This window comes from Halyomorpha halys, unplaced genomic scaffold (assembly GCF_000696795.3).
Source record: "Halyomorpha halys isolate HHAL.00 unplaced genomic scaffold, Hhal_1.1 Scaffold201.1, whole genome shotgun sequence".
NCBI classification, from domain to species: Eukaryota; Metazoa; Arthropoda; class Insecta; order Hemiptera; family Pentatomidae; genus Halyomorpha; species Halyomorpha halys.
In genome coordinates this window covers 720,571-733,681 of record NW_027111296.1, presented here as the reverse complement: position 1 = coordinate 733,681, position 13,111 = coordinate 720,571, and the positions used below count along the sequence as shown (strand labels likewise).

The 13,111-nt window shown below is 29.8% G+C and overlaps 1 protein-coding gene across 3 annotated transcripts in view; it reads left to right on the top strand.

The window, feature by feature from the left end:
- Nucleotides 1–13,111, top strand: part of LOC106679416 (tudor domain-containing protein 1) — a 72,576-nt gene that overhangs the window by 8,183 nt on the left and 51,282 nt on the right. For all 3 annotated transcript variants that reach the window (XM_014418565.3, XM_067049317.1, XM_067049316.1), the window contains 5 exons: nt 2,163–2,278; nt 2,369–2,518; nt 6,215–6,502; nt 7,300–7,384; nt 10,447–10,616. In XM_014418565.3, coding sequence (XP_014274051.1) covers nt 2,163–2,278; nt 2,369–2,518; nt 6,215–6,502; nt 7,300–7,384; nt 10,447–10,616 — 809 coding nt within the window. The remainder of the gene's footprint in view (nt 1–2,162; nt 2,279–2,368; nt 2,519–6,214; nt 6,503–7,299; nt 7,385–10,446; nt 10,617–13,111) is intronic.

Sequence of the window (13,111 nt, the reverse complement as noted above, 5' to 3'; positions counted from 1 at the left end):
ATAAAATATATATAATTTAAAAAGTCCTCAATTTCGGAACTTTATTGTTCCTATACTCATGCCAATTGCCAAAAAATGATTAAGTTGTAAAATCTCTCCTCAATATAGTTGTATTATTTTCATTATTATTGTCTGACCCTCAAGATCCCCAAAAAAATATAATAATAATAATATTCTTTATTTATTCTGGGATTGATCCCTTTAGAATAATATACAGGCATCAAAATTAAGCTTTAAAGCCTTAGAGTAAAGTACAAAATAAAAATGGAATTATAAAACGTCATAAAATATAATAAAACAGTGAAATCGAAAAGATAAAAATGAAGAACAATAATCAACAAAGTATATAAAATAAAAATAGAACAAATAAAATAAAAGTATATGTCATCATAAAACATATGATGACTAACTTCTCATAAAAGGAGAAAAAATCAAATACAATTAAACTAAAAGTAATAAATGGAAAGGTACAATTTCTGCTAATATACATATTTACAAATATAAATTGAAGCATTAAATACAGAAAATATATTAACCTTGTTTGAAATTTTCAATTGTTATTCCTCTGGAATTGGGTGGACAGAAGGTGGTTGGATTGAAGTATGGGATTTGAAGGTTGGAAGGGTATTAGAACTACGAATAAAGGAGGGAATATAATTCCATAGGGAAGAGGAGCGGATGAGGAAAGATCTACCAAAGGTAGATATACATCATTAACAGTCAATAAAAAAGTTATCAATAAATATGTACATTGACCATAAGTATATAATAAATATAAACGATAATCTAGTTCAAATAGAACTTATAAGTAAAGAAAGAGAAAAAAATAAATTTGAAAGAAAAGAAGCAAAAATAAAATGATTGATTATCTTTGATGATTTAGAAACAATTTATACTTTAATTATTCCATCAACTATACTATAATGTCCCTTCTAATGCATGGGCATATTTAGTGGGGGGTATCTACCCCCTCTAGAAATGAAAAACAAAATTGTTTTCAACTAAATAATTGTAATAACTAATAAAGCCCTGCTATAATTATTAATATTTTTTATTAATTTTAATTATTTAATTCACCTTTGCAGTGCTAAAATGTCACAACCTGAACGCCCATACCTTGTCCCCCCTAGTTTTGATCCTAAGTACGCCCGTGTTCTAATGAATTAAAATAAAAGTAATATTAAATGGAAGATAGTCCGGATGTGGTAAAAACTCAAATGGTCAAGAACTATTTATTATGAACCAATGTTTTGTCCCACTTTGAAGGGCCAAAAAAAAGATAAAACTCTTAAATGATATAAAGATGAATATATAAAGTAAATGAAAAATTAAAAAGATCTACAGTAAAACATAAAAATTAAAGAATAATAAAAGGTTTTAGAAAATGAATGAAAACTGAAATAATAACATGTAAAAAAAGAAGAAATATAATAAATATATAATTTATAATAGAATGTCCTGCAGCAGCCTAGGCTTCAGTCTTCGGGTTGAGATTGGATTTCCCAAGTTATAGGTCACTGCTCCTTTAACTATCAGTAAATGGGACATGAACCATTTTTTGATGTAATCCTCTATTGACTGCATTTGTAATTCCCGATGCAATTGGCTATTTCTTATGAACCAAGGAGCATCCACTGCGATTCTTAGGACTTTATTTTGAAAAGATATTAATTTTTTTCCTTTTTGTAAAGGATGCTGCTTCATAGACGTACATCAGCAGTGACCTGAGAATTGTTTTAAAAATAAGAACAGTTGTTTCTGGTTTTAATTTGGATTTTCTATTTAGGATAGGATATAGCATTGCTAACCATGTGTAGGTGAGTTAGTGTAATCTTGATATGGTGATTCCAGGTAAGGTGGCGATACCTAAAAATGAAATACGTTTTATCTTTAATATAATTTCACTAATCAACTTAAATTAAAGTATAGATTACAAAATTAAGATTAATGAGTGGCCTTAACAGTAACTTTACAACCGCCTATAACAAATTGATCAAAGTTACTTTATATTCTCTAAAAATTCCAAACCCTTCACAGAAAAGAAATCAAAATAAAATCCTTTTAAATTTCATTAAATTGTTGTAGAAGCTATATAGCCTAATTACTTGAAAGTTTAAAAATTGTTTCAAATTATTTTATTTTCTTTTTCTTTTGTATTTCAGGATGGACTGATGCACATATTTTCCTGTGAAGGGGAAACACCAGAAAATGTTTACATTCATAGGAAAAATTGTGTTTCTAATACCTATTGGGGCTTTGTAACGTTCAAAACTATAGCGTGAGTTGACCTAAAATAACTTTTCATGTAATTAGTACTTTTAATTGTTTGTACTTCTTAACTTGAGTGATTTTTATTTTACTGTTATAGTGCTGCGTCAAATGCGATGGTTGCCATTCATAAAAAGCCTCCTTATAATTTTTATGTACACTTTGCTAGAACTAATGATGATGATAAAGGCGATGTAAATAAGGATAGACTCTCTATTGAGGAAAAACCATCTTTTGATAAGTCACCAAGGTGAGTTAGTTAAATAACTTGATATACTACAGTATGTAACTGTATACTAGTCGTATCTAGTGAAATAGTATGCTATGTTTTATAGCAATAGCTGAAATGATTAAAAATTTAAATTTGGGAGTGTTCGTGAACTGTGTGATTTCTGGTACATTTCTCACTGAAATATTAAAAATCAACAATTAATAGCTTTTGTATATGTTTTGTCAGTATTTCTCTCTTTCAGATCTTAACTGAAACAGTTTCCACCATCAGACTACCTGCAGAATCTTAAAATCTCTACTATCTTGATTTAAATAGTCCCAGAACTAATCCATTAATGGTTCTACAAATAAAAAATGTATATGTTTGTTAGATAGTAATATTCCTCGAAAGATAAATGTCAAAGACATATTGAAGTTTAAGTGATGCTGTTACTTTTGATAATTTCAAAGTTCTGAACCTCTGACTCTTCTTGGATTGCAGCGGTTCACATTATGTTATAACTATGTTTATCAAAATGCCTCTTAATCTATATTTTCTCACACAATCATATGCTGTCATGGAGACTGCACATAAAATCAAATAAACTGCTCTCTCACTGGGTTAATACGGGATAAAAGGAAAGGAAATAAAAAAAACAAATACTATTACATAATACTATAATACTATTATAGAAATAAATGGAATATTTATAGTTCAAGTGTGGTCAATATTTTAAGTTTAGGCCCTAATTTCTCTACACTTCCTTCAAATGTTTCTCACCTTATACCTTCTCTAATTACCGATTTAGAATTTATTTATCGAGACGATCTTTTTAGTATTTCTTAAGAACACAGGGAGCTTTCTTGTATGCACATTTGTAATATAATTTCCAACCACCTCCAACATTCCCCATTCCGTTCTTCCATTCTTTCTCCCTTATTTTTTAAAGACCATTCTTTCACCTTTATCAAATCTAACAACCATCTTATAATCAGTAAAGCTGACAAAGGTAACTCGACTGTGGTTATGGACAAATCTGAATATGTTGACAAAATCACATCCTGTTTGACATAACTAATTACTAACCAACCACTCGAGACCCAACCTGCTCACTTATGCTCCAATTCAACCTACTCCTAAAGAACCTTTTTGAAACCAATCAGATTAACCGCCCCATCTACCTTAACCTCATTTCTTATAATTCTTTAGTCCCTCGCTTATACGGACTCCCTAGAATCCATAAACCTGGTAACCCCTTCGCCCCATCATTTCTAATATCAATGGTCCCTCTTCTAAACTCAGTAAATTTCTTCTTCTTGCCTTTCAAATCCTGAGCCATAATAACCCTTCTGATATCTGTAATTCCTTCCTCCATAAAGAACTATTACAATCCTTCAACATACCTGACAACTTTATCTTAATTTCCTTTGATGCCGAAATCCTTTTTACTAACATCCCCATTGACATAGCCCTTCATATTGGTTAGAAGAACTGGACTGTAATTCAACCTCATACCACACTTAACCTCACTTCATATCTTTCTGCTTAAGAACTTTGCTGTAATTCTGGTTACCTGATGTTTCATGATCAATTTTACCACCAAATTAGTGGACTTGTGATGGGGAACTGCCTTGCTCCAGATATCTCAAATATTGTTCTTAATGATCTTCTCGACTCTATAATACCTCTACTCTCACAAGACATAATTTTCATTAAGAAGTATGCAGACAATCTCTTCCATGTCCTTAATCCTGACAGAATCCCCGAAATCCTATCAGCCTGTAACTCCTACCACCCTCGTTTTCGGTTTACTGTTGAAGGTGAAATTGACCATTCCCTCCCTTTTCTTGACCTACTTATCATCTGAACTCCTGATGGCTCCCTATCCACTGATTGGTTTACGAAACTCACCTGTTCTGGCAGACTCTTCAACTATTTTTCTCAACACCTTTATCACCAAATTATTAATGTTGCTAAGAACCTTATCCACCGATCCTTTTTTCTTTCTGACCCTTAATACCATCAGACCAAAATACAACGTAATAAACAGATCCTATTCAACAATTTCCCTCATAACGTGACAAACTACTTGATTCTTATATTAACCGTGTTACTCCAGTTCCTCCTGTCTTCTCAAACCACTCCACCTCTTTTTCAGTACAGGTCCCTTCCGTATATCCCCATTCTTTCTGACAATATTAAAAAATCTTTAAGATCCACTATTTCCACCCTACGTCTTGGCTTGAAGTCCCACAGCAAAATTTCCTATCTTTTTTCCAAATTAAAAGACCCTATTCCATTTTTACACTGTTCCAATGTAGCTTACCGGATACCTTGTTCAACTCCATGTTGTAATTCCTTCTATATCGGCGAAACTAAGAATCAAGCTTTAAACCTGAATCATCTTTTAATTTCAACAATTCTTCAATTCTACTGTCCCCAACCATAAAAAAAAATGTCTTATCTCAGAGTCAATTCATATAAATTTAATGGAGAATTCCATCAATCATAAAATTGATAAACACTGCATCTCCCTTACATACCGACCGACACATTTTGAACCTAATAAAACCCTCTTAATGCTTCTTTTCTTTTCGTTCTGCATTACTGAAGTCTACTTTCCTGTCATCTCTCTTATTCTGGTTTTATTTTCTAAATTCTCACTCCATACTTAATTTAATTATATTTTATATTTACTATCCTTCCTTTTTCTTTTAACTTATATTCATGTGTTACCAGCTTAAGTATACTTACATTCATTACTTTATTATTAATTTTTCTATTATGTAATTTACATACCTCTGTATCCCCAGTCATTTGGTATATTGTCTTTCTTAATCATTTATATTTATTGTATACCATTATTTTAACTTTATTTCTTTGTTTTCTATCCATGTAAATTTTAATTTTTTTTTTTAATATTTCTTCTTCCCCTCTATCATGTATATTATCGTTTATTGTTTACCTAATTTTAATATTTTCTACACTGTTTAATTTAAAATTATTTTCGAATGAGACATACTTAACTGCCATCCCCAATCCTCCCAATACAAACGGTTTACTCTGACTTTGACTTCCATCAAAAGAGGTATGAATTCTGTCTCGTTTATTTTCTTCCTTGATTTTATTCTTATCCCTTTTCATCTCTTAATTTGTACTTAATTTAATATTTCTTCTTTTTATCTGTTACTATTTCTGTTTTCATTTATTGTTTATAACCTTTAATTTTTTTCTTATTTAATTTTTACGTTTCATTGTATACCCTTATAATTTTTCATTTACTTTTTTACTTATGTTAAGTGTTTGTATCTTTTTTAGCCCTGATGAAACCCTGCAACATGGTGCAAAACGTTGGCTCAAATAAAAATAGTACAAAATATTACTATTTGAGTTTAATTTGACCGCACCCGGACTATAAATATTCCATTTATTAATATACATGGTCAATCAGCAACCTTCCAGCATATTATAGAAATATTTGTGCGGGATGCATTGACATTTTTTTTAATTTAATTTATTTTTTTAAAAAGATGGAATACTTCATTAAATTAAAATAAATAATAGTTGGAACTGAGGAAGCTCATATTTATACTCTTAGATTTTGATGGTTATTCCTTTGATTTTTTATTTCAAATTTTTGTTTTATACTTAATGTTTTTTTTTATTACTTTTTATGGACCTTCATATTTTTTTCTCCAATTCATATATTATAATAACATTCAGTTCTATTTATAGAGAAAAGAAGAATATTCCTAGCTCTCGGGGTCGTGGAAAATTACCTCCTATGAAAGGTTTACCACCAAGCTCCTTCAAGGCAATACCTACAAATAATGAACCTTATATAGATGATTTAGAAGAAGACTATACCCCTGGAAGATTTTCTCATTGTGGTATATCCTTTGAACAGAACATATCAAATTCTGTATTCTCACCATTTGCAGAAGGAGAATATGACGATGGTAAGAGGAAAATGACTATGGGAAGAGGATCCTATGTTGCCACCTCTAAGAAGAAACAGCCAGTGTGAGTGAAAGTAATTAATATATTTAAAACAATTAAATACGTCATACAAATGTATTTTATACATGAATAGGTCAGTTATAAACACAGTGAGTTACATTTTTCACAAAATAAGTTTGACATTGTTTCCGTTCGATGGTTTTATCCTCTATGCAGTAATAAAGCTCTTCTATTAAAAATTGGCTAGAAGTGAGTCACAAGTGCTTTCAAATATGTGACTTCTTTCCAAAAAAATAAAACAGGCAGTTGACATAAAACAACCAAAAGTGCTTAGTTTCAAACATGGCCAGTTGCAATGGTGCCTATCACAGTATATTATTTAGACTGTGTAGCTCCCGAAAAATTGCACTATCCTTTTTGTTGAGTATTTACTGTTCTATTATAGGTTATGGCAAAATAATTAATGAAAGTTTTAATTAATATACTAAAATACCCAACATTTTAATGAAACTTTTTTTTTTAAATAGCAACTGTTTGGCTCGTTTGATTTTGCTATTTATTTAGGTTAAGTTAGTTGCTCCGATGACTACTTGGTTAAAAAGCGACTAATTTAATTTTGTAAATAATTAATAAGCTTTCGATGTATCAAAGTTGTCAAATGATGTGTCAACACATTCAATTTTAAATACATATTGGTTTCCAATTAAAAAAAAAAGTAACATTTATGCTTTTTTCTGTAGTGAATGATTTTCTTTCTCCAGAAAAATGTAGGTTAGTAAACTTGGTCTTATTTGCAACTAGGCTATTCAGATTTTATTTTATCCATTTCGTTACATACAATAAACTCCTTTTTGTTTCAGTGAAGGAACCAGTGAAGAGCTCCAAGATATGGAACAGAGGATCTCGGCTTACTTGGGCAATAAAGCAAAAAATTTTATGTTCGATGTAAGTTTTATGCTTGTTATCAATCATTGATCTTATTGTACATTATATTTTACTAAATGGAAGAAGGTGCTTGTTTATGTAAAATATCTGTTTACATTTGAACATTTTTATTCTTGACTGTCTCTCATCATTCAAAAATCTTTGGTCTAGGAAACTGTTTATTTTAATTTGATTTTTTATAATGTACTAGCTGTTAAATCCCTTATCGAAACCGTATTTATGATTAGAAAATTATTCTTTTGGATGAGAAATCTCCATTATTTTAAATTAAACTTTATTTTTCAAGGCCTCTGACAGTGCTTTTTAAAGAGATTTTCTTGAATTCAAACAAAATATAAGCTGTTTATGATATATATAAAGAACCCCTACAATAAATTGGAACAACAGGCATCATTCAAAAGCCAGACTGGCATGAATAACTTAGTTCACATAGAGCTCTACAATATCAGTCCGAATGGCGATTACTTGTATATAAGGAGATAACAAAATGTAAGAATCTTGTGCATTGTCTCCTTCAATTCTTAATAACCAGAAAACGTCTTTGGGAATTTTCCTGCAAGAATAAAGTGAAATGCATGGTATGAATGAAGCACTCACAAACAAGGAAAAGAATTTTCACAATACCCAACTAAAAAAAAAAAGAAATGGTATTTAGTTATTCGTAATATAAATTTAGATAGTAGGAAACAAAAAGTGTCTATGTCACAATAGAAATCTGTAGAAAACTGATAATCTACTCAGAAGACAAAATTGTTTTGACATTTTATATTTTTCTGTTAATAATTGTTTACACCTTATTTGTGGATTATTAAATTTTTAATCTCACCTCTCCCTCTTTGGTCAATATTTTTGTTCCATATTTATTGTTAAAAGAAAAAATTGGTTCTTGTTCCCACTAATAATTAATGTAGAATGATGATCATGATTTTGGGAGCTTAAGATATATCTCATGTCATAATCTCAAAATAGCAGAGATCGTAAAACAAAAAATATAAATAGGCAATCCTGCCCAGCCAGACCCGCCGCACTGAAACTGCCAGGGAGCAACCATCCTATATCACTTTTGAAATATTTACTTGAAACAGGAAGAGGGGGCTAAAGATAGTTAAAGTGCTAAAGCAAGCAATATTTAAAAAGTGCCTGAAATTGGAAAACTGTGTGAAACCCTTCTCCCCTATTCTCCGTGGTAGCCTCTCTTACTAAAGTTTAAATCAGGCACTTATAGCGAGTACGTTGGCCGATGTACAATCACAAAATAACTGAGAATGTAACACAAAAGCAATCCTTCCCGACAGGACTTGCCCCACTAAAACTCCCAGCCAGTGACAGTCCTATATTACTTTAAAAATATTTACTTGAAACGGGGAGAGGATTTTTCTCTCTCTTCTCATATTCGTGACAAAGCTGAACTCCAAATCCCTGTGAACTATTCTTGATTTTATTTTGGTATTCAATGGAAATAAAGTCTGAGTTACGATACTGTAGCTTCCATTGCAAGGAGTCTATTATTCATATTTTACTGAGGCTTCTTGACTGTTTCCATTTCAATGTTCAAGGAGTTTATCATTGGAACCAGAGTATAAGTATTTATTAGAAAATTCTTTTAACTAGAAAACTGAGAATTTTTTTTTATTTCCTTAATTATATTATTTTACATAAATATTTAATTACCTATATATACATTTTATTTTCCACTACTTTATTTTTATTAATTTTCATTCTGTACAATTATCTACTTTGGGGGTGACGGTGGCAGCGTGGTAACACACATCTCTACCAAACCAAAGGTTGCGAGTTTGAATCCGGCTATACCCGGGATTTTTTCAAGCAAATAATTTCATAATACTCACTCGCAGCCTCCCTCTCCCCCAGGCATTTGTGAGGCCCATTACCCAATGGGTGGCACTCACAAAAATAGGCAGGGAGTGACGAACCCACCCTATGAAAACCTCGTCAAGAGACACACGATGTATTTCCTTAGTACATCGTGCGAAGCCTTGGACCTTCACGTCTGTCGTGCCAGAAAACAAACAACAATTATTTACTTCAGTCATTCTGTATATTTTTTCTTTTTTATTCATTAGTTGTTATCTTGCTCTTTGTTCTTAGCCCTGATGAAGGCTGGAAATTTTGGTTGAAACGTTGGCACTATTAAATAAGTTTTTTCAACTTATTTGTGTTATATTTTGACTGCACCCCCCAACCATCTTCTCATCGTTAAAAATAATAGTATTTTTTTAATTAACAATTCTATGTGTTTTGATGTGCTGAATCCTACTTTCAGTTGTATCTCTTCACCAACCTCAGACCACAACAAAAATAGAAAAAATCCAAAATGTTGAAACTGTTTTCAATTTTTGGCTTATCACCAAATCCCTAAACATTTTTAAATTCTACTCAAAAGCAAAGCAGATACAATTTCCTACAAAATTTTCATATTATATTTGATTTGCAGACAACATGTTGATGCCACTTGTGGTGCTAAAAGTGAAGACCACTTTTCGAATCTCTGTGAAATTAATTCCTTTTATCTGTCCGTTTTGCCTTAAATACATCTGATATTTATTAAATAATTAGTTCCTGGCATAGTGCTTGACCAGAAAATTAGAAGGAAGTTGTTTACATTTTTCTAATTACATTAGATAACTAAAAAGTGTCTTTTTTTTAAAGATCTTCAGCAGAGGTTGGTTGAAAATTAAATTAAATTTATGCAATTCATAGGATTGACAGTTTTGTCTATTTTAATTTGTTATCGAATGTCTTTTTTGAAAAAAGCTTTGTTTTCTAGTTGAAAGCCAAAAATTGTAAGAAAAAAATAAAACAACATTTAGCTGTTTTGTATTTTTCGATTATTTTTTTTTAACAGTGTTTTTGGATCGATCACCACAAAAAACACATTGAGTCTTTAAGAAAAATACTTCAAAAATATTTTCTTAAAAACCCCTTTTTGATCCTTAGATGACTAACTATTATAAATATTAGTATTAATAAATATAACTATTATGAATAGTAATGCTTTAATTTTTTGGAGTTCCTTTCTTTTTTAATTTGATATATTTCAGAAAGATGCATTTATCTCATCTGACACAAAACTTAGTCTACCAATGAAACCTGGAAATTGTTCATACTGTTCGAGGCCTGCAATTTACGTATGTTCAAAATGCAAATGTTGGTATTGTACAAATTACTGTCGGAAAATGGATTGGAATGTGCATAAGAATGTCTGTGTTCAGTAAGTACTTTACTTTATTATTTTACAGATCGTATAAATGTATAATTTTAAAATATGTATGATGAGAAAAATAAAAAATAGAGATAAGAATAAGAATTAATTAAAGGATTACTCTTAACTTATTTGTTTTTTAGTTTCCTGAATCTAAAAAAAAAGATAATTTTTAAAATAATTTCTAAAATTCTCTCATAGTCATCTCCCTATGGTTTTGAGCAAAATTTAAGGGGTATGAAGCCATCGGTTCAGAATCTTTTAGAATGCTGAGAGATTTTTTAAAAACTCTTTGGATTGAAAATACAATAAGTTATAGTCTTGTAGTCCAGTTAAAGCCTTTTGTAACAATAACTTTATTTTTCATTTATAAATAAACAATAATTTTAGTTTGAGCCCTTGTCAAGTTACTACAAACAATGCAATACTACAAAAAAAAGAAAGAAAAATAAAACTATAAAACCTTAAATTTATTTCATTATCTCTCCCATATCACTAATAAACTTGTAAACAACTACAAAAATCAATTCACCACTTTATCTAATTCTTCACCATCCCTCTCTATCCCCTTATGCTGGTCCTTACCATACATCCCCTCTGTTTCATATATCATCCAAAAGTTCTTACATTTTGCTATACTCTACCCTGGAATTTCTTTCAAATCTGACTAAAATCTACTCACATCTTGCAGACTCTATCCCTCTTTTACACTGATCCCATGGTGTATATCGCATCCCTTGCGCCACTCCTAGTTGCAATTCCTCTGACATTGGTCAAACTAAAAACCTCCTAAAAGACTGCATCTCTCGAAATAATTATTCTATCTCCTCCCTTAATTCTTCTACCTCTAAACTTTTAGAACACTCCTTATCTTTGAAACATTCTTTTGATTTTATAAAACTCCTATTCTTACCACAATCTGCAAGTATGACAAAAGACTCATTTCTGAGTTTTTATCATTTAATTTAAAACCAAAAAGTAGAACTTATCCATAGCATTTTCCCTAGTACTTAATTTATTAAAACAGTATTAATGTTATAATTTAGCTGTTTATTTTTTTTACTACTCCTTACATTATTTATTTTCATTTTTTAGCATTTTACTTTTATTTGTATCCTTTATTTCTATATTGAATTTTTTTAATTATTTGTATTCTTCACTGAATGCACTCCAACCTTCTCATTTATTTAATTGATATGATTTTTTTTCATAAATGCAGCCTAAATCATATAAAAGAGTGAGAATAAATGTGGATGAATTTTAAGAAAAAATAATCTAATTCATATTTTTATTGACTAATATTTTAAAACTGTTATTTTTCCATAAATATTTATTTATAATCTTTAAATTTCTTTCCTGAGACTGGCAATTGTTTACTAAATAATTCAAAAACACTATCCAAAATTATAGTCTCAAAACATTTATTTCATTCACACGTCCAACGTTTCGGCCAATTCGGCCATCTTCAGGGACAATCTTAAATTACTATGAGACATATCATTTAACCATTTAAAAAAAAACTCCATACAGGCTATTCTGCCCAGGTCAAAACATTTATATCTAATATGTCAAAAATACATTAAAAATCACTGTCAAATTATTTCTCTTTTATCACTATTTATACTATTTATAAAGTTGTAAATTTACCAAAGGAGAGATCACTTTATTTGTGTCAAATGATAATGTTGGGGTTCTGCAGCCAAAAAAAATTTAATAATTACTGCCCTAACATAACGTTGCATTTGAGATATAAGTGATCAAGTAATGTTAAACAAAGTAATACTTGATAACTTTTATACCACCAACCCAATGATATATTAAATAAGACTACTAGTAGTTTTTCTTTTTTTAATTCATTCATTTCAGCATAAAATAAGTTTTATTTGCCAATTTTTAATATTCATTTTATCGTATCGTCTGTTGAAAAAGACAGTGACAGAAGTCAGAAATCCATTGAATAATATGGATGTAACTACATTTCACTTGTTTAGTTATTAGATGTATTTGTTTTTTTATTTCCTTTTTTCATATTTGTTATACTAATTTATTTTTATTATTTAAAATTATTCAGTGATTATATATAACATTGCACCTTATACACGAGTTTTACCTTTGTATCAGGTTACATTAATTAATCTTAGTTATTATGATAAGAAGATAGTTGACCGTGGATAATATATATGAGGAGAAGATAGTTGGGGGTGCAGTCAGAGAATAATTCAAATAAGTTTTTAAAAAACTTATTTATTAGTGCCAGCGTTTCAGCAAGAATTTCTAGCCTTCATCAGGGCTAAGAACAAAAAACAAGACAACAACTAGTGAATAAAGGGTATATAGAAAGATTAAAGTAAATAATTGTACAGCATGAAATAGATAAGAATAAAGTAATGAAAGAAGTGAAAAATAAAAATATTAAGTTATATAATGCAAAGAAATATCAAAATATGAATAATTTAATTTAATGATAATAATTTAAAAATCAAAGTTATGGAAAGAAAATATAT